Raw genomic sequence first — 23,253 nt, 5'->3', positions numbered from 1 at the left:
ATCATGCTACGGGTATGATGCCTAAGTCAGATGGTGACTTTGCACAACAGTACTATGTCGCTGAGACACGAGCCTGTGGGATGTGACAATGCATAAGGCAGGGGAAAGGGTGTGATATTGGGAGGACATTGTCTCATGGCTTCTGAGGTTGTAGAGCAGGTTTCTTTCCAATGGCCTCCTGCAACAACTGTATTCAAAGCAGGAGTCTCCATCAGAGGGTATGGGCATCTTTGGCTGTGCTGAAGATCTACAGTTTCTTTACTTTTACTCTGATACTGTCTGGATTTACTGTCCAGTCCTCTCACAACCCAGCTGAGCGAAGCAGGCAGCAAAGAGGTGCTAGTTTTGGCACATTCCCTGGTTCTACAGGTATTCTGCTCTCTAGCAAAGTAAGGCACAGACACACTCTAGAGGAAAAAAAAAAGGTATCAGGTATTTCCTGGCTCTGATGTGACACAGAGGGCTGCACAGAACATCTGCAGCGGAACGCCACCAGTGGGAGCACTGGAGCAGGACTGAGGACACAGCTGTATTATCCAGATCAGGTCTATGGGACATGTATCAGAGGAGGGCTGCTCCAGTACGGCATATCTCCAGCTAACCACCCTTGTTTCACCAACTGACGGTCTCTCCTAGCAGCCCAGACGGTGCTATCGGGGCGGGGGGAGGAAATGAAGGCACGGGAATCGTGCCATGAAAGTGCCGCAGGGAGCTCCCAGTAGTGCCCCCCTGGATAGGAGATTCCTTGTCAAGAGCTCACTGAAATGATCAGCTTCCTTACAAATGATCCTCATTCATTTCTGTGAATCCATGTTTCCCCAGGAAACACTCTGTTCATAACAGATCTCCCAAAGAGTCGTTCCCAGTGCTTGCCACCTACTTTGCAGATGTGGTTTTCGAGTAAAAGCTTTCCTTCTGGTGGTAACAGAGAGCCAGCTGAACCTGCTCCGGCACAGCAAAGCACAGCGGTGAGCCTGCCCAAGTCTGTTCATCATGCAGAAGAGATATCCGGACATCAGGAAGTACTGGGCTAATGTCCCCCACTTCATCTTAATTCTGATGTGTGGGGCCATATGGTGTTATTACAGAGGCACTAATTGCTTGTTGATGTGATCTTTTCCAGGTAATAATTCAAAGATGCTCAATAAGCAGGTTCTCTAGTACACTGCCATAAACATCCCAAAGATGATGTCTGCATTCTTTTTAACACTATTTTCATCTTCATTCAACATGTTTTGTGTAGCTATGAATTATTTCCCATGATTTCAATGCAAGAAACTTACTTATTTCTCTGAAGCCACCCATAATTCTAAAAAGAAAACACTAAAATGGTGGGTTTACGTCTTACACCGAAGTCTGAAGCTAAGGCATTTTAAACTTCCCGAAGCTGGTGGCACACAATATGTCTTGGGCACTATGTTGATAAAAGCCTGAAATGTGTTTGCAAGTTGCTGTTTTTATCTGATTTCCCCATTGAATACTGAAGGCCTTATCTGTCTACCTTGTTTCTCCTAAAAATGCTTGCAGAAGGAAGAGCAAGAAGGTTCCTTGGAAAGGGACTTGTTCTGAGAAGTCTTAATTATAGGATCCCAGACTGGTTTGTGCTGGAAGGCAGCTTAAAGCTCATCCAGTTCCAGTCCCCTGCCACAGGCAGGGACACCTTCCACTAGAGCAGGTTGCTCCAAGCCCTGTCCAACCTGGCCTTGACCACTGCCAGGGATGGGGCAGCCACAGCTTCTGTGGGCACCCTGTGCCAGCGCCTCAGCACCCTCACAGGGAAAAATTATTTCCTAATGTCTAACCCAAATCTCCCCTCTGTCAGCTTAAAGGTTTATTCATTTCCATAATACCCATCTCAAATGTCTGAGGTTTCTGGATTTCCCTGAAGAAGCTCCCGGTTCCCATCACAAAAAGCCTCTGCAGTGCTCCTCAGCAAGCCAGGACAGAGAAAACTTGACCTTAATGAATTTGTTAAGACTAAACCTCCTGGTCTCCTGCACCACAGAACTTCCCAGAAGGAGCGGAGGGGAGGGACACACTTCCCGAGCGGGTCATCTCTCCTGGGGAGCAAACTCCGAGCAGCTGCCGGTTTGGAGACCGAACCGCGGAGGGGTTTTTAGCAATTGTTCTTCCTCCTCGTCGCCCAGGAGCGGCACATCGGGACGTGAGAGCTCCGCAAGCGCCCCGCGGAGCCGGTGTGCGCGGGCAGAGCGCTGGGCAGCAGGGGGCAGCAGGTCCCGGTCTGTTCGCAGCAGGGCTCGCTCTGCCCTCCCTCCGCCTCTTCGCACCGCCCGCACCGGCTTCCCGCTGACCGCCGCGGCGGAGCTCCGGCCGGGGCCGCGGGCAGGACGAGCGGGGAGCGCGCACGGCGGGCGAGCGCATGGACGTGTGAGTGGGGGCATCTGGGGACGGGGGAAGCACGGCCGCTTCTTTGCGGGGAGGAAACGGGGGCTTGGACCCTTCCAGGAAGGAGGAGAGGGCGGTGGGACTGAGCTGGCGCTCACTGTCCCTCCATGAAAGCTTTGCTAGAACCTATGGAGGGTCGAGGAGGAAGGATCTTCCTGGCTGATGTTTTTCATAAGATCTGGGCAGTGAGCGTGTTTTGGAGGGACACTGATAGTCCCATTCCCCAGAGAGGCAGAGGGGAGATGTGCAGGATGGGAAAGAAAATGAGTCCCAACTGTTAAGAGAGATGGAGGCATGGCTAAGTAGCGGGCGGCTCAGGAGGCACTGCAGGATCGCTCCTCAGCAAACAGAGCTTGAGATCTTCAGATCCTTACCAAACGCATGGGGCAAAGATCCTAAACCAGCAACAGCCAGAAACGACCCACTGGCCCAGAGCCCCAGGGAACCAAACTTCCCATGGTTCTATGGGACCCAGCGCATGACTGCTCAGGGAATTCGGCTGTGCTCCTTCAAACTGCTTCCTGGGTTGATGAATCTTTTTGGCTGGGTGACACAATGGCTTGCTGGAGCCTGGGTAGTGCTGGTGTCTTCATTTCAGCTTGTCCTCCTTGTTCCCAAGTGACCCAAGTCAGGAGCTGGACTTGCAGCTGGGCCTCCCATGTTTGGATTCCATTAGACAGTGCACGAGTCACCTGTGAAGTCTCCCTTGATGCTGGATGACCTAATTCTGTGCAGTGTCATAGTTTTCTTGCCATGTTCACAGGCACATTCATTTTCTCCTGTGGGCCTTCCTGTTTCTTGAAGTGATCAGTTCCAGTCCATTCCCAGCAAAGCTTTTTGGGGAGATCAGATCCCCCGATTATCCCAAGCCATATCCCAACAACAACATCAGCATCTGGAATATCCACGTCCCAGAAGGATATGTGGTGAAGCTGACCTTCAGATATTTTGACCTGGAGCCATCCGAGTCCTGCTTCTATGACTATGTTAAGGTATGCGCACAGGTACCTGGACCAAGGGGTGGCTGGAGATGGGAATCTGGCGGCCACCACACACAATGGGTCTTCACTCACCAGAGCTCCTCTCATGCTTCCCACAAAGGAAAGGGAAGGAATTAAAGATAGAAATGGGTGGAGCAGGTACTGGCAGCTCATGGCTGGGTAATAGTGATGCTTGGAGCAGACTGAATCTTACAAGATTACAGTGATTTCCCCTTAACCTTGACAGATCAAAGCAGACAAGAAGGACTTGGGCCGATACTGTGGCCAGCTTGGGTCAACCACAGGCAATCACCCAGGAAGAAAAGAGTTTGTATCTAAGGGGAACAGGATGCATCTGTCATTTCATTCCGATTTCTCCAATGAAGACAATGGCACAGTGATTCCCTACAAGGGCTTCCTGGCCTATTACCAAGCTGTGGGTAAGTAGGCAAGTACCCTCAGCATGCAGAAAGAAGCCTGTGTGGCTCCAACCAGTTTTGCTCCCTGTCAGGCAAATAAAGAGAAGCTGTAAGCAAGGATGTGGATCTCTGTACTTTCAGTGTACAGCAGAGACGTTTAACACTTTCCTCCCCCTGTCCCTGCATCTCCCGTGTCTTCAGATCTTAATGAATGTGACCCTAACAATGCTGCTGAGAAAGATGAAAGGCCTCAGTGCCAGCACTTCTGCCACAACTACGTGGGTGGCTACTTCTGTTCCTGCCGGCCTGGCTACCAGCTTCAGAGTGACCACCACTCCTGCAGAGGTAAACTGAAATGCTGAAAGATCAGAGGGCTCCAGGGAAGCAACCAGGAGGGGTGGGAGAATTACCTTAGGGAGCATTGACAGGGCTGCAGAACACGCAGCTCCACAATGTGACCTCTGCTTTCTTCCTTGACACCAGTGGAGTGCAGCAGTGAGTTGTTCACAGAGGCAGCTGGCTACCTGAGCAGCCCTGAGTACCCCCAGCCCTATCCCGAAGACCTCAGGTGTAACTACAGCATCCGCCTGGAAAAGGGCTTGTCCATCATCCTGAAGTTCTTGGAACCTTTTGAGATTGATGACCACCAGCAAGTCCACTGTCCTTATGACCAGCTCAAGGTACTGGAGATTGGCAAACTCTACTTCCAACCCCCCTGCCAGTCCTGGACAGGAATTGTTTGGACACCACTATTTGAATGAGAAATAGCACGAGGAGAATGTCCCAGCATGAATCATGGAATCCCAGACTGGTTTGTGTTGGAAGGGAGCTTAAAGCTCATACAGTTCCAACCCCCTGCCATGGGCAGGGACACCTTCCACTAGACCAGCTTGCTCCAAGCCCTGTCCAGCCTGGCCTTGAACGCTGCCAGGGATGGGGCAGCCACAGCTTCTCTGGGCACCCTGTGCCAGTGCCTCAGCACCCTCACAGGGAAGAGCTTCTGCTTGAGAGCTCATCTCAGTCTCCCCTCTGTCAGGTTAAAGCCATTCCCCTTGCCCTGTCCCTACTTCCCCTTGCAAAAAGCCCCTCTCCAGGTTTCTTACAGACCCCTTATGATACTGGAAAGCTGCTTTAAGGTCTCCATGACAGGAAGGAAGGATCGATGTCTTCCCTTGTCCCTCCCTCAGTGCTAAATTGTCATTGTCCTGAGGTTAGAGTCTCTGGGTCACAGGCCCCTATGAGTGGAGCCAGAAAAGTAATCCCTCTTCCAGTTTTATCTCCCTTTGTTTTAATCTCGGGGTTTGAAAGCCTTGATAGCTCAGATTCTCATGGTAAGGGAGAAGCAGGTCTTGTGGTAGGTCAGCCCTTTGTTCTGATCTGTCACTGGCAAACTTGATCTCTATTGCAATAGGGCTGCTGGAGCATGTGTGTTTCTGTCCTTGTCATACGTGTTTTCCTCATCAGATCCAAGCACGGGGGAGAGAAATTGGTGAATTCTGTGGCAAGGAGTCACCCGGTAGCATTGAAACCAACAGCAATGAGGTGGACATACTCTTCCTCACTGATGAGTCAGGGTTCAGCCGTGGCTGGAAGATCCACTACACCTCAGAGAGTAAGGCATTCCTTCCCAGAGGCTACTACAGCCCCTCTGCAGCATTTGCTAATACTCGCATCCTTTGTCCCATTCTCCGCCAGAAATACGGTGCCCACAGCCTGTCCCGCAGGATCAGTTTACCATCATCAGAGACCTGCAGCCTCTCTATCAATTTCAGGACTATTTCATTGTCAGCTGCAAGACTGGGTATAACCTGATGAAGGTGAGATCCCTTCTCCACTCCCTTCAGCCCTATTCTGGCTTCTGCTCAGTTTGTGTAACATTTTCCCTTTCAGTAAAGCTTTCTTCGGAGATGATTTCACTCGTGGCAATCTCTTGCAATTTCAGTTTCTTCCTTGCTTCTATCCACTTTCTTCCAGAGATTTCTCCTTCCCTAGCTCCCTTCCTTATGCAGTTACTGTTTCACAAAGCCCTGGCTTAAGATGAGAGATAAAGATCCCAGGAAACATTGGCAAGCAAGAATACCTCTTTTGGAGGATGTGAAATCAGCCTTGAAGCAGAAGAGGTTACCTGCCTCCCTTGCTATCCTATTGCCAGGACTGAGTAGTGCCCAGACTTGTCACGTTTTCATGGCTGCTGGTATCTTTGCCAGTTTCAAAGAACGTGTAGCCTGTGGCAAACACAGGATAGAGAGAAGGCAGAAAAGGGAGGGGACTGGAACAGGCGGCAGAAGGCAGCCATTGGACAGCAGTGAAAAGATGGCAAGATAGAATAACACTGTAATGTTGGGAAGGGAATGTAAGGCCGTAACATCAACAGAGATGTTTTTCTCTCCCACACAGGGCAACCAAAAGCTGCTGTCCTTCACGGCTGTCTGCCAGGCTGATGGGACATGGCATCAATCCATGCCCCGCTGTGAAAGTGAGTGAGCTGAGAATGGGGATTATGCCCCCTGCTGTGGTTTTTCAGCCTCTATGACTCAATTTGTCTGTGGCCATACACTCATGGATGTGCCAGTTGAAAGGACCTGTGGGGGTCCACTGTTGCCTTGCATTATATTTTTACTCTTGCAATAACAGGAATGTTACAAACCCTTACAAACCCACATAAAATATCACCCCAAAAACTGCTATAATGTTGTAACATCTAAAAGCAAAAGCTCCAGTCCTGGGATTTTGGAACACCCTCTCTCTGCCCGCTGTACTAACTGGTCCTTCACATCCAGGCCACAATCCTAGTGGAGCCTTACAGTGTCTTAGATTCAGCTCTTGCTTTCTTTTCCTTTTCTGTAGTTGTGAACTGTGGCAACCCCCCAGCTCTGACCAACGGGGCATTCAGCTATGCTAACAAACCTGCAGACAACAGCTACCAGGCAGTGATCAGGTACCGATGCAATGAGCCGTATTACCACATGGTCACCGGACCAGGCGGTGGTAAGTCCTAATCTCATACAGACACCGAAGTCTGTGCATGAAAAGCCCACTCAGGGTTTCCAGTTAGAATTGTCTGTGCTCCCCAGGCTTACAGCTCATGCTTTCCTCCTGTGAAGGCTCACCAGGCTTTCTTTGGCTCTGCGACATAGCTCCTGAGGCTTGTTCTCTCAGCCTATTCCCAGCTTGCTTCATTCCCAGATTTAGAATCACTGAATGGTTTGGGTTGGAAAGGACGTTAAGATCATCCAGTTCCAACCCCCTGCCATGGGCAGGGACACCTCACACTAGACCATGTCACCCAAGACTCCATCCAGCCTGGCCCTGGACTCTGCCAGGGAGGGAACATTCACCTCTTCCCTGGGCAACACATTCCAGTGCCTCACCACCCTCACAGTAAAGAACTTCATCACATCCCTACTCCATGCTCTCCTTAACTTTTGCAGAAGGTCTTATTCTTTCATCCATAATCATGATTTATTCTTCTCGAGTGTATTTCATTCTTTCACTGGAATTTGAGGCATAAGTGTCTGCGAATCACCCAAACTCTGAAATCTCAGCACAGCAGTCCCAGTTGCTACAAATATGCAAAGACACTCTCATATGCTTTCTTTTTGTACTCAAGACATGATTTGATGACACGGGAGCTTTGGTTACAAAAGCAGTATAAGAAGTTCATGATCTCCTTGCCTTGTCTGTTCATTTAAGCCTTCACACACACACAAAAAAATAGGTTTTGAAGCTGAACCAGTTCCTGGATATGATTGCCTGAACATCCAGTGGTGCAGCATACATGAGAGGTGACGTGCTAGCACTGGGACCAGGAGCAAGCAGCTAAGGAGTTCTTTAAGTTGCTACTGATGCTGAATTCGACTGTTCTCGCATCTGAGTTTAACTCTTTCATAAAGAGATCGAGCTCAGTCTCATCAGAAAAGAAGCACAAGCCCAGGAGCAAGTAAATGTCAGCACCAGCTAATTCTGATAGGGAGTCATCACAGTACAGTCAGTTTAGAAAGGGAACAGCAAACAGTTTCTTGGAAGCATTTACTGCAGTGTAAGATAAAAAGAATAGAAATTATTTTTAGTCACCAGCACGACCTTTCTAAGAAAAGCGAATGTTGGAGGTAGTGGAATTTGTGTTGAGAGGTGGCATGAGAGTTAGCTGACCTGTGGTATAGCCTCAGGGATAGATACTCAGCATGTGCAGTAACTGACTCATCGTTTTGCTGTCTCTGGAACAAACCACTTTGTTCTACTCTCTGCAACCTACAGATACCAGAAACTTGAATCTAAAATGTGTGTCTACTTCTCTTCCTCCTTTGGGCTAAATAAGGTCAAATTGTGCTCTGTAAGCGTATGGACTGAGTAAAGGTAAAACTCCACTGAGATGTCTCTTCAGACTTTTATTCTACAGAAGCAGCACCTGAGCTTTATGGGTCCCCTGAAGCTGAGGTGCTTTGAAATGTACATGTTAACCCAGACAGATGGGAATAGTAGCTTCTTCTGGGAAAGGGTGCTTTGGGGTGGAAAGGCTGAGTACAATATGTGGGATACCTTGGAGAGAGAAACCTCTTCAAAATTGTCCTATCCTATCCTATCCTATCCTATCCTATCCTATCCTATCCTATCCTATCCTATTCTTCCCACTCCACTTCTGCAGACCCGAGCCTCATTCATTTCCCCCTCATCCTGCAGAGAACTTCACCTGCTCTCCTGAGGGAACCTGGGTGGATGGAGATGGCCGGGTGAGGATCCCTGCCTGCTTGCCAGGTCAGTAAAGAACTGACTTTGTCTGGTGTTTACCGATTCATGGTTACTGTCAGCACAAGCCAGGACAACGTGCAGGGAGGGGATTGAGGATAACGGTATTAGTGAGGGAGGACAGAGAAACCTATCCAGGGAAGCAAACTAAAGTGAAGTCAAACAGTGATGGTGTAGGAGAGAGAAAGAGACAAGCCAGGGTCGCAGAGGGCATCATGATCTCCTTGCATGTCTCTGCAGTGTGTGGGAAGCCAGTCCATCCTGTCACTGAAATGCAGCGCATCCTGGGCGGCAAGGCAGCAAGGAGAGGCAGCTTCCCTTGGCAGGCTCTGACTGGCATCCATGGCCGAGGAGGGGGAGCACTCCTGGGTGACCGCTGGATCCTGACCGCTGCCCACACCATCTTCCCCAAAGGGGCTATAGGGAAGAATGCCAGCCTGGATGAGCTAGCAGAGAAGGCTAACATCTTCCTTGGCCACACCAGTGTAGAAGAGCTCTACAAGATGGGTAACCACCCTGTACGCAGGATCTTTATCCATCCAGATTACAACCCTAAAGATGATCACAACTTCGATGGGGACATAGCCCTGCTGGAGCTGAAACACCCAGTAACCCTGGGCCCTACAGTTCTGCCCATCTGTCTCCCAGATGCTACCAACACCACATTCTACATGGATGGGCACATGGGCTATGTGAGTGGCTTTGGTGTGGAAAAATACTTTATCTCAAATCATTTGAAGTATGTAAGCCTACCAGCGGTTGCTCGAGAGAAGTGTCAGACTTGGCTGGACAGTAAGAAGAGTGATGTACCTATGGTTTTCTCTGAGAACATGTTCTGTGCTGGCTTCCTCACAGTCAAACAGGATACCTGCCAGGGGGATAGTGGGAGTGTCTTCACTGCGTTAGACACAGAAAGTGGTCACTGGGTGGCTACTGGTATTGTTTCTTGGGGTATTGGCTGTGCCGAAGGTTATGGCTTCTACACCAAGATCATCAACTATCTGGACTGGATCAAAGGGATAGTAAAGGAGGATAAGCTCTAGATGTTGCTGCCCTACTAGCTGAAGAATCACTGCTAGCATATAAATTTCCAGACACAGCAGATCATAGTTAAAGCTTCTGATGATTTCCCAAAGGCTTTTCAAATATGCAGACCACGTAACCTTCATCATAAACACTTCTGAAAGCCACCATGATGGATTCTTAGTGGTACCATCAAAACTTACCAAAGCTTCTATACTATTGGCAGCTTGTGGGACACCTCTGTGGATGTTCTGGTTCTTCCAAATGAAGCTTCAGTAATATCAGGAGATCTCATGAGAGCAAACATGTTATTGTTTGAAGTGCTGATATCATCAGACTACTGCAGTCTACTTTTGTACTCTATTGTGTGGGAAGGTTGCAGGAGAGCAGACTTTGTTGAAGGATGTGGTACTTTGTGCTATGTACAGTCTACCTATGTACACTGGCATCAGTGAGAGTCTATGAATATTAAAATCACTGCTGGAGAAATCATGTGTGTTATGTTTTTTCTGTCTTTAACAAGTACTAAATATTCCCCATCACCAAAAGCAACTTATGAGCTTTACCTACTGCTGAATTGTTTCCAGTTCTGCAACAGCACATGGCAGTTGTTCCCCTGTCACAAAACCACCATTAGATTACCCAGTCTGAAACACCAGGTGGCTTCAAGAGATGCAAAAATAAGTTGTCTGTGTGGTGCCATATTCAAAAGAGATGGAAGACAACAACTAGTATCATGGAGAAAAGAGCCCAGGAACCTTTACTGATGAGAATTCGAGGATTGGGGTTTCTTATACTACATGAAATAAAGCTCTTACTGCCCAAGAGCAGCTCTAAACTGATGCTGACTCAGAGAGATGACTCCTCTTGTTTTGTGGGTAGTCTCTGGAGTTGTCTTGACTAGTTTTGCTACTACAGAACAACCTACATTGTTATTGTGAGTCACTGAGAGAACTGAGAGCTCACAGAGAAACTCTGGCACTAAGGTCATAGTTGCCTTCTCTCACTGTTTTCTGTGAGATCCATCTCCAGATCTTCTCAGGTGTCAGTATCTCTTTTGCTTTTGAGATAACATACCCTGGGGAGGGACCTGTGAAACTGCACATCTGAGATAAGCTCATTCGTGATCTCCAAGATCATGATTTTTCCCATTTGTATGAGCAAGAGGAGATTCTGAGAGGCAAGGAGACCATGGAAAAACAAAGTGTCCCATTCTACAGGAGCAATGGATAAAACCTGGTCTAGGGGAGGGAAGGGAGAATGAGGCATATGCAACTAGGCACTATTCCCTGTGAAGAACAGGGAATTTCTGGGATGCCTATGAGTACAGGTGACAAGAACAACAAAATACCCAACTCTTCAGTCCCTGTACAAGTTGGATAAGCCATCTTAAAGAATATCCTGCTTTGCAGGAGCCTGGGAACCTTTCGGAGAATCAGTGAGTTGCCAAAAATTCCTTTAACTCTCCTAGGAATAGCAATCCCAGCTAAATCAGTATCTTTCCTGTCACCTATTCCTGGACCATTCAGCCATGTTTCTAGTCCTCTTTTCTGCTGTCCTGCATTGATTTCAGCACTTTGTCTTCCTCTCCTTTTGCAGAAAGGTTGAAGTTAATCAGCAAGTAACCAAGAGTCACTGCTGGCTTGAGTGGCTTTGTGCTCATAGAAGCTAAGGGAATGTCTTACCTTAGTGTGAAGGTCATGTTTTCCAGAACTGAAAATGTGTTCCTTTTGCTCAACTTGTACTTTGTTGAGGTATTTCCACTGCTGGCGTATCCATCACATACCAAAGCAGAAGGTTCCTGACATCCAGCCATAACAATCTGTAAGATTTCCAGTGGCTTTTGCTCATGATAATCCCAGAGGTTTGGGCATGTCTGTGTCATTTATGCCATGCTAAGACATACTGTGTAGTTATAAAATACTGTTACAATGGCACCACTGCCATTGTTATTCTTTCTTCCATTGACATTATTGTTGCTTTGCCAGTACACAGTCACCTCTTTGCACAAGAGGAAGAGGGGCTAAGACTGCAGCCTGGACTAGTTACCTGGGATGGACGTTTCCTTTTGCTCTTCAAAATTTGGTAGCTGAGATGAGTCCATCTACTTAGTAACAAGAAGGAATGACTATAAAACTTCATACAAGATTAAAGTTGGCACATGTAGATATAAAAGTAAAAAGCACTAAACATCCTGTGGGTCACAGGTCCTCAGGAACGTAGTATAAAATCCTTGGTCACTCCCCCAACAATGAAATAACCTATTGCTTGTTACACAAAGCTGAAGGTGCTTGAGCAGAGTGGAGGAATCTCTATGAGATTTCCCAGGAGCTGAAGGCATCCTCCTTACCACAGTATCACAGAATCAACTAGGTTGGAAAAGACCTTTACGATCATCAAGTCCAACCGTTCCCCCAAGCGCTGCCATTCCCTAGGTTCTCAGAGGAGGTTCGTAGTCCAACACACTGCTGACAGCAGGACTCGTTTCAGAGCTGCAGCGTCTTGCCTGGGCAAATGATGAAGATGTCCAGGGACAGAGATTCTTCTATGTCTTCTATATAGCACTTGTTCCAGTGCTGACCCACGCCCTGCGAAAAAGCCCTATTGGGAATTCCCGTGTTGCAATTCATGTCTATTGTCTCTTGTCCTGTCACTGTTCACCTTTCTGAAGAGTCTTGCTCTGGTACTCTCTAGCCCTCCTTTAGTTATCTGAATATAGCAGTTAGATCCCACTCTTAGCTTCCTCCTTTTCAAGCTGAACAAACCCAGTTTCCCCTGTCTTTCACCATATGACATCTGCACTAGTTCTCTGACCATCTTAGTAGAAGGATATCTGTGAGTGATATAAGACTTTCTGGAGCAGAAGACACCCATAACGCATGTCAGGTAACCTTGGCCCACAGCCTTCTCTAAACCAAGTGAGCTTTATTTCTTACCTAACACAATAATGTTTAAAAAATAAAGCCCTGAGGAGAGGTGAATGAAAGGATTTTGAAGATGTCTCATCTGCTCAGCTTGATTGAGAAGTCTGAAGCCCTCATTGCTGGTAATGATTGGTCAGTGAGATGCAACCATCTCAAAAGAACTTCATAGAGACTCTTGGGTAAAGAGGTGAGGTAGCACAAGTTACAGCTTGACAAAAGCTGGATGCATAATGCGTCAAAATGTGACTAGACACTTGATTTAGGGAGTTTCAAGGAGAATTAGGTCTAGTCTGAGAACAAAGGCAATACACTCACAATAGAACATTGCACATAAGGCAGTTTGGACATTCTTTAATGCTGTTAGCTATTCCAAACAATACAGGAAATACATAAATCAGAAATCAGGCTCCGGACTTACTCTGGGAAACAACAGTTATTCTCTCTTGTCTTCTCTGAAATCTTCCTGTCAGGCGGCGGTATGGCTACATATTCTCCAAGTGTGACAAAATGGCATAGAAAAGAATGAGAGTAAGCAGAAGGAGCCTTTTTGCCTCAAATAGCATCTTCCTCTTACACTGCTGTGAGTGGAACAAAAAGCATTTCCCTTCCCAGGCACAATGACAGCGGGAGAAAGAGATACATATCCCTGATTCTCCACTCAGCACATACAATGAGTAGGCCTGTCACCTATTGAGAGTGAGGAGGATCACAGCCAGCCTGAACATCATCATGTTTAGAAATGGTGACTGTGCTGAAAGGAGAAAGAGCTAATCCTGCCAAGTGCCTGCATTCTCATCCTTGCTCATGGTCTCTGTAATCCAGTCCAAATAACGTACTACCTTGGTGTAGAGACCAAAGGTACCACATCTTGGTCCCCAGGAGATCAGCCCGGCCACATAGTACTGTCTGTCATTAAGAGGATCTTGGACAGCATAGGCTCCACCGCTATCCCCCTTACAGCTGTCCTTGTCACCACCAGCACAGATCATGTTGTCAGTGAATCGGTACGCACTGGAATCAGCAGAGCCCTCTGGTTTCACAGATCGGCACTTATCCATGTCCACCACAGGAATCAGGGCCTTCCAAAGATAAATGGGCAGTCTTCCTCTTTCTCTTAGACCCCAGCCAGCAATGTAGCCCAGAGTCCCTTCTTGCAGCTCATACTCAGGTGATTTACCAGGAAGACAGAGGGGTGAGATGTTTGGGCCCATCTTCACGGGTTCCCTCAGCTTCAGCAGAGCAATATCATTATCAAAATCAGTCCTGGTTTCTGTGGGCTGCTTCTTCCAATCAGGATGGATGAATGAAGCCTCTGGGATCAGCTGCTTGGCCTCTCGGTACAGAGATTCTCCACCAACATTGATTACCCCAGCATACATGGTGGGCTTGTCATAACCGTCATCATAACCCTCCAGCAAATGAGCTGCAGTCATTACCCATCTCTCAGAGATGAGTACGCCACTTCCTCTTGGGTGACGAAAATACACCTGCCAGGGAAAGTTGCCCTTTTGTGCAAGGGTGCCTCCAAAAATCCTTGCTTTCTCTTCAATGGGATTACTAGGCACCCCACAGACTGAAAGGAAAAAGAGAGGAATCACATGGGAGAATCAGCAGTTCCAGTTAAGGGGTTCTTTGGTACTGTTAAAAAGCCCATAGTCCCCTCCTGCCTGTCTCCTCCAAGGAATGTTTGATTCTGAGTAACCAATGTTTATATTCAATGTCATAGAGCTCTAAACAAAGAGAAATTAAAGACAATTCAAGCAAAACTATGATCAACATTCAATTTAGTCCGAAAATACTAATTCTCATGTTCTTGCTTTGGAAAGCAGTTGTCACGCTGCCCATGTTGGGTACATCAAAGCTCACAATTTGATTGCATTCTAGGTAGCATTTTTCCTTTGCTGAATTATGCCCTGTAGGTGAAGGGATTGATTGACTTTGGATGATTTTGATACGTTTGGAGAAATATGACACTGCTCTTTAATATATATATATATATATAGTGTGTGTATGTTGTGAAATCCAGATAGTCTCAGGTTAAGATGTCAGGTTTGTCACTGATGTTTTACCATTTCAACTCTCCACTCTTTTAGCATATAAAATCTTAAGCAGTGGCTTAATGGAGACCTTATCTGTGGGTCTTATGGGTGCAGAGATGCTACATATTCTTTGAGTAAAATGTTCTACAAGGTTCTGCAGCATGTGAACACAAACAGCATAAATAAGTCTGGTGATTTTGACATAGACAGGAAACTGATTTCTTATCACATGGCCTTGTTTGCATTGAACCCTTAGTCATACAGCAAGAGACTGAGTAGGCAGCTTCCAATTTAAATGAAGCAGAGTTTGATAAAGAATTTCATGTGACCACAGAAAGATATAGGCTGGAAGGTACCTCTCTATGTCTTTAGTTCAACCTGTTCATCTCTAACTGCCCTTCCCCCGTCTTCCTAACTGCAAAGCCAGGTTGCTCAGAGGCTTTGACAGGTGACTTCTGATCATCTCCACAGGTGGTGATTAGCCAGCCCCTCTGGCAACAGTTCCAGTCACCTGGGGGAGCATTATTCCTTAAATACAGTCAGAATTACCTTGGCTGCAACTTGTGCTCATTGCTTGTCATTGTCTTTCATTGCTATGTACACTGAGAAGAGTCTGGCTTCGTATTCTTTTCTCCTCTTGGGTAGTAAATTCCCTGAGCTTTATGTTGCCATTTGTCTTTTGCACTGTGCACTATTATAGTCCAAGTCACTGGTTCAGCTGGCCCTTAAGAGGGCTGAATCATCTTCAGATGGATCTTGTAGTTTGTCAAATAGGATTTGGGGGTTTGGAGCAGTGAACAAACATCATGTACAAGTAGCCCTAGGGATGTTGCCTCCTCCAAGTGGGTAAGCTGAACAGCATGCAGAATACATAGGATTTAAAATTTTCCCTGTCAGATGCAAGTTAAGATCCAGCCATAACTACCAGCAGTCAGAAGGAGCAGAAGTATTACCCACACACTTTCCTCCTCAATGTCTCCCAAGTACGCAAAGACGGGATGGAAAGGTCCTTGACAGTGATCTTGCTTGAGCCTTTAGACATAGCAAGTGTAGCTGAATACTGAAGAGCACATTAAACCTGAAGGGTTTAGGCTATGACTTACAGTGAGAGTAGTGAAAGACCTTTCACTATAATGCTGCATCTGTAATGCCCAGTGAAGAGCTGGGCACTACCCGCAGGAGAGATTTAAAGAGAAGCTACAGCTCTCAGTGTAGCCTGGGAGGGACTGAAGACAGGCATCTTTTTGACCTGTCAGTCTTTTTGCTACCTGCAATGCAGACAGAGATCTGAAGCACTGAACTTGAGAATACACACACTTGAAGGTGCAGAAACTGGTTAAGAAACACACACTGATACTTGAAGAAGTCCTGTTATACCAGATGTCTTATTAAGTTGACCACTTTTGTTTCCAGTTTCTTTCTGCTGCCTCATCTGATCTTTCTTTGGGGCCCACAGCTTTCAGAAATATGATTTAAACAACAGAGGAAGGATCAACTGTAAGTTCAGGCTTAACAGTTGTAAAATAGAGAGATGAAAGAACAAGTGGTCTTCACATGCCACAGGAACACATACATAGGTTTTTGTAGTACCTGGGACACATTTTGGTAGCTTCAATCCCATCTCTTCGTTTATCCATTCTCCGCTGGCTGAGCACCGATACACCCCTTGGAAAACACAAGGAAAAACAGTGACATAAGGATACAGTCAAGATGAAGAGAGGGTAAGTAGCACTACTGTAGAAGATGATGAATTAACCTTCTCATTTCCAAAGCAAGCACAGCTTCATAAACATTGCTGAGATCTCCCTAGAAGTACACAACCCCGCCAGGGTGCTTTTGCCCCTGTTTTGTAGGGAATTCATTAATAGATTTCTTGAGTCCTTTACTTCTCCACCAAAACTGTGTGCTAGATGTGACAGAAATCTCTATGGTTCACACACCAGGCAAAAGGAGAGAGGACTTGCTAATGCATTTAAAGTCAACAGCCCAAGTGCAGACATTATTGGGGTGTATTAAACACAAAGGCAACACAAAAATACTGCCTGCAACTCCACACCAATGAAAATGTTTTCACAGTCTTGACCTGATGGGATATAATCCCAGCCCCACGATGATGCGAATGCTATTTCTTAGACCTTTGATCAAAGATGTTTGTGTAGCAAAGGTAATGCTTACCATCCCCTTCGCTTTTTAGGGTATAGTAAGGTGCATCACACTCATAGCGGAAAGCAGCTTTGTACAGAGGCTCATGAAGTTCAGAGACATATACAGCTTGGGCATTGTCAATAGGAGTGGGATCACCACAGTTTACAGCTGTAGAGAAGAAACAAAGATGATCAAATATAATCAAATGGGCATCCTCACCCAACAGTATGATTATTCTGTATTACGGGGAACCACTTGGCTCCTCTGGTCTTTGTTACAGCCATCAGTGCTCACTTCCTCTGTCCCTTCAACATGCTCACATCCTAGTCCTCCAGCAGTCTCCTAATCTGGAGATACAGTGGATTTGGAGCCTAAAGGCTCCATTCTGGTCTGTTTCCCATAATACAGAGACAGGTCACTTACGAACACAGCTGAAATGGGAGTTGCTCCATTCCCCATTGTCCTGACAGCTGGAGTGAAAAGTCCTGATGCTGTCTCGTTTCTAGGGAAAAGAACACATGATCCATGCAAATCACTGGCCATGAAATACATCTGACACAGGCACTCCAGTGGAAGGTCCTCAACATGCTGCAGTGTCCCAGAGGTGCTCAGGACACGTGATGGGAAATGGCATCAGGAAGATGCTGAGAGGGCCAGAGAGGACATATGCTTTTTCACATTACTTACCCTCACAATTTCATAGCCTTCTACACAGGTCACCTTCACATTGTCCTTGAAGATATATCTGTCCTTCTTTGGGTCAAGAACAGAGTTGGGGGTGACACTCTGGGGACAGCTTACAGCTTTGAAGAGATAGGTTGAAATTGGCGGTTAACTGGTTCAAGATTTACTCTCCTTCCATCTCCCAACTTCTTTCTCCCTAGTGATTATTTCCCCTAGTAAACAGGTATCCTCTGTTTACCCAATACCAGCAGCTGCGAACATGTTGACAGGTTGTACCATGAATATGACCTGAGACTAACTCAACAGCAGAGGGAATGCTTTCCCAGGTGTTTACTCACGATCCGCATAGTAGCGTATTTTCCAGCCTTTGTGCTGTACTGCGTGGTCTGACTGGAAGGTTATGTCCAGAATGTTGTTCCTAGTTTTGATTTCGGGAGGGCCTGGGAATCTGCTGCCACAATAGGGACCAAAAAGCTGTTTTCCAGAGACAAGCTGGGAAAATAACAACCAAGAAGAAATTCCAAATGTATTTAGAGAGATATTTAAATACAAATGCAATATATACATATTCAAATGTATTCCCAAGAAATTCAACTGTCAAAAAGTGACATAGCAGAAAATACAGTTAAGCAGTCACACGGTCTTCTGACTGTGAGAAGACTGAAGGGAAATTCAGACCATCCTGACTCCCTCCATAAGCCCCACACCTACTGTTAAGCTGTCGTGGCAAGTCCCTTTTGAGTCGGCTGGTTCCACATCAAAGTCCCCGCTGCGTATGGTCAACGCCACAAAGTACCCTGGCCTCAGAGCCACTTGGTACTCACACCGTGAGTTCTCTGGGTACTGGTTGGGATAGTTGGGGCTGGCGATCTCCCCTGATAGCTCAGTGAAGACATTTCCACTGCAGTTCACTAGGAGTGTGGAAGGAAAGCAGGTAGGATTCTCAATGGAAATGGTCCATGTATGTAGCTGACAAGCTTTCCCTTTTCCACTACATCTCCAGTCTTCCCCCAGCCACCAGAATTAACTATGTCACAACATTGCACCTTTCCACTTGGCTCCAAATTAATTCTTGCTGTTGACCACTTACCTCCACATGTTTTCTTATCCTCATAGAGGAAATAATCCGGTGGACAAGTACAGAAGTAACCTCCAATATAATTATTACAGTAATGACTGCAAGGTTCCTCCACAAAATCTGTGCACTCATCCAAGTCTGCAAGTGTGAAAAGATGAATCAGCCAAGATTAGCAGAGGGCTCTAAAGGCAAGAAGAGGATGAGAAAGTGAAGCAAACACTGGTGAATCACAAAGAAAATGTATCTCTAAGACAGTATTTATGCTGGCCATACTGGAAAGCGCTCCTGTCTGCAGGGATCTCTTTTAAATAAGGCATTCTCCTAAGAAAGACCATTCTGTCAGCTTTCCTATCCCTGATCCCAGCTGTTACAGAGATTCAGAGGATGCTGTTTTAACCTTACCCACTGCAACGTAGTAGGCTGCAAAACCAGTGAAACGCTCCTCATTGGAAAAGTCTGATTGGAAGCTCATAGTACACGTGTTATAAGGGATATGAAATTCCTCCACAACTGAGGAGCCAGGGACACGAGGTTTCTTCTGTCCACAAAGCACACCTTCAACCTGGCCACCAGACAGGACCTGCAGAAGAATGCAGAGAGGTGTTATCTCATTACTGGAATGTGTGTAATTACCTACACTTGAATCTTTCAGCCTACAGGTGGCTAACCAAAGGCTCCTAAACTGCATGTATTTCTCTCAACATTCAGGCAGACCTCCCAGAGCAAACTATCTCACACAGCTAGCAGGAGGAGCCAAGGATGTTGTGTCATCCACCAAGCTGGCCAAGGACAGGAGCCAGCCAGCCAAGGAACAGCTGAAAAGAGCCCTTAGCTAACCAGTTTCATGACATTTGTAAGATTCTTGAGGGTTGTTCCTTCCTACAGACTTTCCAGCTGTGAAATACCTCTCTTAATTTCTCCAATACAAATTAATGCAGGAAGTTACGTGTTAACATCCTTTCCTCAGGCCGACTTCTACAAAAAATCAACAGCATGGTTCAAAATGGCAAACCCAATCATTGATGGTCTGCAGAGCAGTCTAACAGGTAGTTGCAGAAGGACATGTTACTACACGTCCTAGCAGAGCACATCCCACTGTCCCACCTTGGTCTTTCTCCAAGGTCTCCTGGTGCTGCACCTGCTCTTATTACTCATTATCACACATAGCTATTGCAGGATAGGGTGGTCTTGTTTCTGTGTGGAAGTGCTTGATCTCCTGTGCCTTGTGGGACAATGTGGGGAATATCTAGTGGGTCTCCTAGTTTTAAGATCATAGGAAACTGTAGCACAATGACCACAGCACTTTATCTGAGTGCCCACTATTCATACACAGAGCTCTTGACTGGTTTTAACCTTCATCATTTCCAATCAATTTCTGGTTGCATTAAACCATCTATGTCCACTCATGAATTAATCTGAATAATTTCAGAATCAGAAAAGCAATGCCCTGAGAAAATGGTCTTTTTATACCTGCAGTTCACTGGCTCAGAATATGCCTTGCAATAGGGAGGTGTCAGTGATGGCTAAGAAGGCTTTTCCTATAAATACAGGAGAAATATGAGGAGGGGAACATATACAGGACACTCAGTTGGCAGACAATGCTCATGTGGTATGAGGCAAACTCAAATCAATTTAGTGACTGCTAGTGCAGATATGCTTAGTCATGTGGGATTCTTGGGAGTTCAGAACAGGAAGGATGTGTCTATCTCCTCTTCCAGCCCTAGGTTTTGTACACAGCCTTTCTGTTGTGTATTCTAACCCTCCTTCTTGTCTTTTTCTCACTTGAGGATGGGGATAGTACCTTCACAAAGTCATATTCGCAGTTCTGTGACGGTTCAAGATCCATATGTGTGAAGTAAAGGCGAATGCCATATCCTGAAGGGACCTGGATATCCCAAGATTCCTGCACATCATTGGGATACACCTGAGGATAATTGGGTGACAAGATCTCACCATACATGGAGGCTGCATCAGCCCAGGCAGGGAGACAGAAGAAGATAAGGTACCTGAGAAAAGAGGAAGATGATATTGCAGCAGTTTTCTCTGTCCATATACGCATGCAGTCCCTAGGGGAAAAACCAGTCTCTGGCTGTACACAGCATGCAGCACATCTTCTGGCTTTGGAGTTTTAATAACCAATGCTGTGGCTGCAGGGGCCCTTCTCTTTCTCCTGTAGTCTTTCACACAGAAGGAGTAAACCTCAGTCATGCTCTCTGTTCCTCTCTAGCTCTATAAGATCTGATAACGCTGCAGGTGTTGAACACAAGGGTCTCAAGTGCTATTCCTCAATTCACTGCCTTGTTCTGGAGGTTACTTGGGCTATATACATGCAGATTTGAGAATCAGTACAGTACTACAGGGAAAAACACTTGATTTAAAACATGACATTTCAAATAAAGCTGAGTTCCCCTTGGAGATTCAATAACTCACCACATCTGGAAAAAGCAGATCTTCCTTTCTTTCAGGAAATCTTTCAGGAATTGGACTTTGGAGTTATGGTCTGGGACAAAAAAACAGTGCGATTGATTAGTATTGCTTGTCCTTCTGCTTGTCTGCTAGGCAGGTCAAAGACCCTAAAACGCCAGCTTGTGGAGAATATGTCAATGTTCTTCCTCAAAAGCAAGTTTAGATCTCTCTTCATTCCTGCGTACAGCAACCCCAAGCATCAAGAAGGGACAGTAGGCTCTGTACTGACAAAATGGAGAGCTGATTTTATCTTGGTACTCCCTGGTACTCTTATTCTCCCTTTATGACTACCAGTGTCTCCAAAAACCGTGCTGGTGCACAGCAAATTAAGACAGCAAGTAACTACACACACACACTCCACTCTCACCCACCTCAAAAACTATGCCAAGATCCTGGGGCTGGGGAACAGTTCGTCCTAACTCTTCCGGCTTTCAGACAGAGATACTCAGGAGGAGTTTCCTTTCGCATTTCTAATGCTTGCAGTATTTACCTTCTCTCCCTAGTTCGTGTCTGGTTTTCTTCTCTCTTCCCTTTTCTCTTTTTCCTTCCTGTGCACTCTCCTCCAAACGAACCCAAGGCTCTAATCCGCGGTGTCACAGCACCCTCTACCTGTGGGATGCTGGGTTGAGATGCTCGGCTCGCCGGCTCCCTGCAGAAAGGGGGATTTCCAGTCAGTTGCACAATCCCGTTGGCTCAGGCTGCGCGGGGGCAGCAAACAGCTCTGGGCTGTGTTAGGCATTATCGGGAAATCAGATGACTTTGGGGAAAAGGGAGGGGAACAGAGTTTTCTGGTGCTTCCCCCCCCACCACCCCACCCCTTAAAAGCTGAGAATAACATCCAAAGGGTGTAGAAAAGGGCAAATCCACTTGAGAACTTGTCCAATGCTTTTGCATGGAAAACAACTGTTCGATCATCCTGTTCACAGACCACTTTGCCCGAGCCCACTCTGCCACTGCAGCCTGGTGGCCACAGGGCTCCTGCCGTGGGTCGTCATCTAATGCTGCAGACACCCTTTTTTATAGGGGTAAAAAAGGGAAAGATAGTGGCCTATTCAATGTTGTGCCTCTCTGAGGCTATCAGCAGGAGTAAGGGTGCATTGTTTTCCTGGGTTTTGTTATGGGAACACTCCTGTAGGTAAGAACTTCACTAAGAACTCGTAACTACCTCTTCATTTACCAAGTAAACTTCATGTAAGAGCATCTGTTCATCAGACTTAGCCCTGGAGCAAGGTAGATCTAAGAGCCTTATGGAAAGCAGTTTCAAGATTTATGCCAGGTAGGACTCTTAATCCAGCCAGTGCCCACAAGCCAAGACCAAAATACCACCATATAAGCTAAAAGATCTGTCACTAATACTCTAAAAAACTCCTCCTCCTCCTCACAAACCAGCTATGCTGGGACTGGACTATAAATGAATATGTATAACTCCATCACAAGCTCTACCCTTTACAACCAGCACAGCAAACTCCAGGGCTTGTTTCAGCCAGGAAAAAAATCACTGAAGTTTCAACAGGTCATAGGCAAAATGTGTTAGCAAAGCCCAGCTGAGTGACTTTATATTGTCAAGGGAGACAGACACCTACAGGGGAATCATTACTGACTTCATGGTAGTCAGGATAAAGGCTTTACTTGAAGAACATGCCTAGTCTGTTTTCTTTGTCAAACTGAGAATGGATAGTGAAAGAAAACGGTGTGTCACCTAGCTTCTGATGTCTCTTGGGAGCCCTGCTTGATGTTTCTAACTGGAATTTTGAGAACCAGGAAAATAGTGATCAAAGATACACAACAAATCACAGGGACACATTTTCTCTTCTAAACTGGGTAAGGTAAAGACCCTGCCAGTGACTCTGCAAGTCACAGTCATATTTTAAGGTGGGCATGGCAGAAGTAAAATGAGTGTGGGCTGATAAATGATGCATGTCATTGCATTGCAAGGGAATTCTATGTTTTCATATAAACTCAACTTGTCTGCAGCAGTGGTAAATTAATGTGTATGTGAATAGCAATAGTTCTTTGGAAGACATATACCTATTAATTAAGAAAAAGATGGCTGAATTTCGTTAAATAAGTAACCTGGACATCTATGTGCATAATGCTAACTATTCATGCAGCAGACCAGTGATATTGATGTATGTAATTACATTGGATACACACAGAGCATTTGATTGCATTTGCCTAGATGTGTATTGGGTTTACAGTCTGTAAGATGAAAGAGCTAGGCAATATATTCCACAATTCACTGAAACTATGTCAGGAATAATATTAAAATAATAATTTAAAAGAGGCAAAATCATGCCATTAAGGTTACTAAAAGATGACATTCAGTTTGCCAATGCAATATAA

At 46.1% G+C, this 23,253-nt stretch overlaps 2 protein-coding genes across 3 annotated transcripts; one reads left to right on the top strand and one right to left on the bottom strand.

Moving 5' to 3' along the window:
* Positions 1-2,185: 2,185 nt before the first annotated feature.
* On the top strand, positions 2,186-10,063 carry C1R (complement C1r). Its single transcript, XM_062617874.1, has 11 exons — positions 2,186-2,388; positions 3,170-3,398; positions 3,634-3,826; positions 4,007-4,150; positions 4,289-4,485; positions 5,270-5,417; positions 5,501-5,622; positions 6,203-6,281; positions 6,653-6,793; positions 8,486-8,560; positions 8,792-10,063. Exons 1-11 carry the CDS (start codon positions 2,381-2,383, stop codon positions 9,592-9,594), a joined length of 2,139 nt encoding a protein of 712 aa, XP_062473858.1. The 5' UTR covers positions 2,186-2,380; the 3' UTR covers positions 9,595-10,063.
* Positions 10,064-12,833: 2,770 nt separating this feature from the next.
* On the bottom strand, positions 12,834-21,553 carry C1S (complement C1s). 2 transcript variants are annotated; one of them, XM_062617887.1, is made up of 12 exons: positions 21,282-21,553; positions 20,875-20,944; positions 20,246-20,450; positions 18,847-19,024; positions 18,457-18,582; positions 18,078-18,277; positions 17,705-17,858; positions 17,370-17,485; positions 17,106-17,184; positions 16,713-16,850; positions 16,128-16,202; positions 12,834-14,071 (listed from the first exon to the last, which is right to left on the bottom strand). In XM_062617887.1, the coding sequence occupies exons 2-12, from the start codon at positions 20,877-20,879 to the stop codon at positions 13,266-13,268; spliced, it is 2,082 nt and encodes a 693-aa protein (XP_062473871.1). In that variant the 5' UTR covers positions 20,880-20,944; positions 21,282-21,553; the 3' UTR covers positions 12,834-13,265. The 2 variants fall into 2 exon arrangements, with proteins under 2 accessions (XP_062473871.1, XP_062473881.1); XM_062617897.1 differs by lacking the exon at positions 20,246-20,450 and having other exon boundaries at positions 21,282-21,548.
* Positions 21,554-23,253: the final 1,700 nt, after the last annotated feature.

Source organism: Pezoporus occidentalis, unplaced genomic scaffold, assembly GCF_034315485.1.
Source record: "Pezoporus occidentalis ecotype Australia unplaced genomic scaffold, CSIRO_AGI_Poc_V1 ctg104, whole genome shotgun sequence".
NCBI classification, from domain to species: domain Eukaryota; kingdom Metazoa; phylum Chordata; class Aves; order Psittaciformes; family Psittacidae; genus Pezoporus; species Pezoporus occidentalis.
The sequence above is the reverse complement of the archived record's forward strand: the minus strand, read 5'-3'. Positions and strand labels throughout refer to the sequence as shown.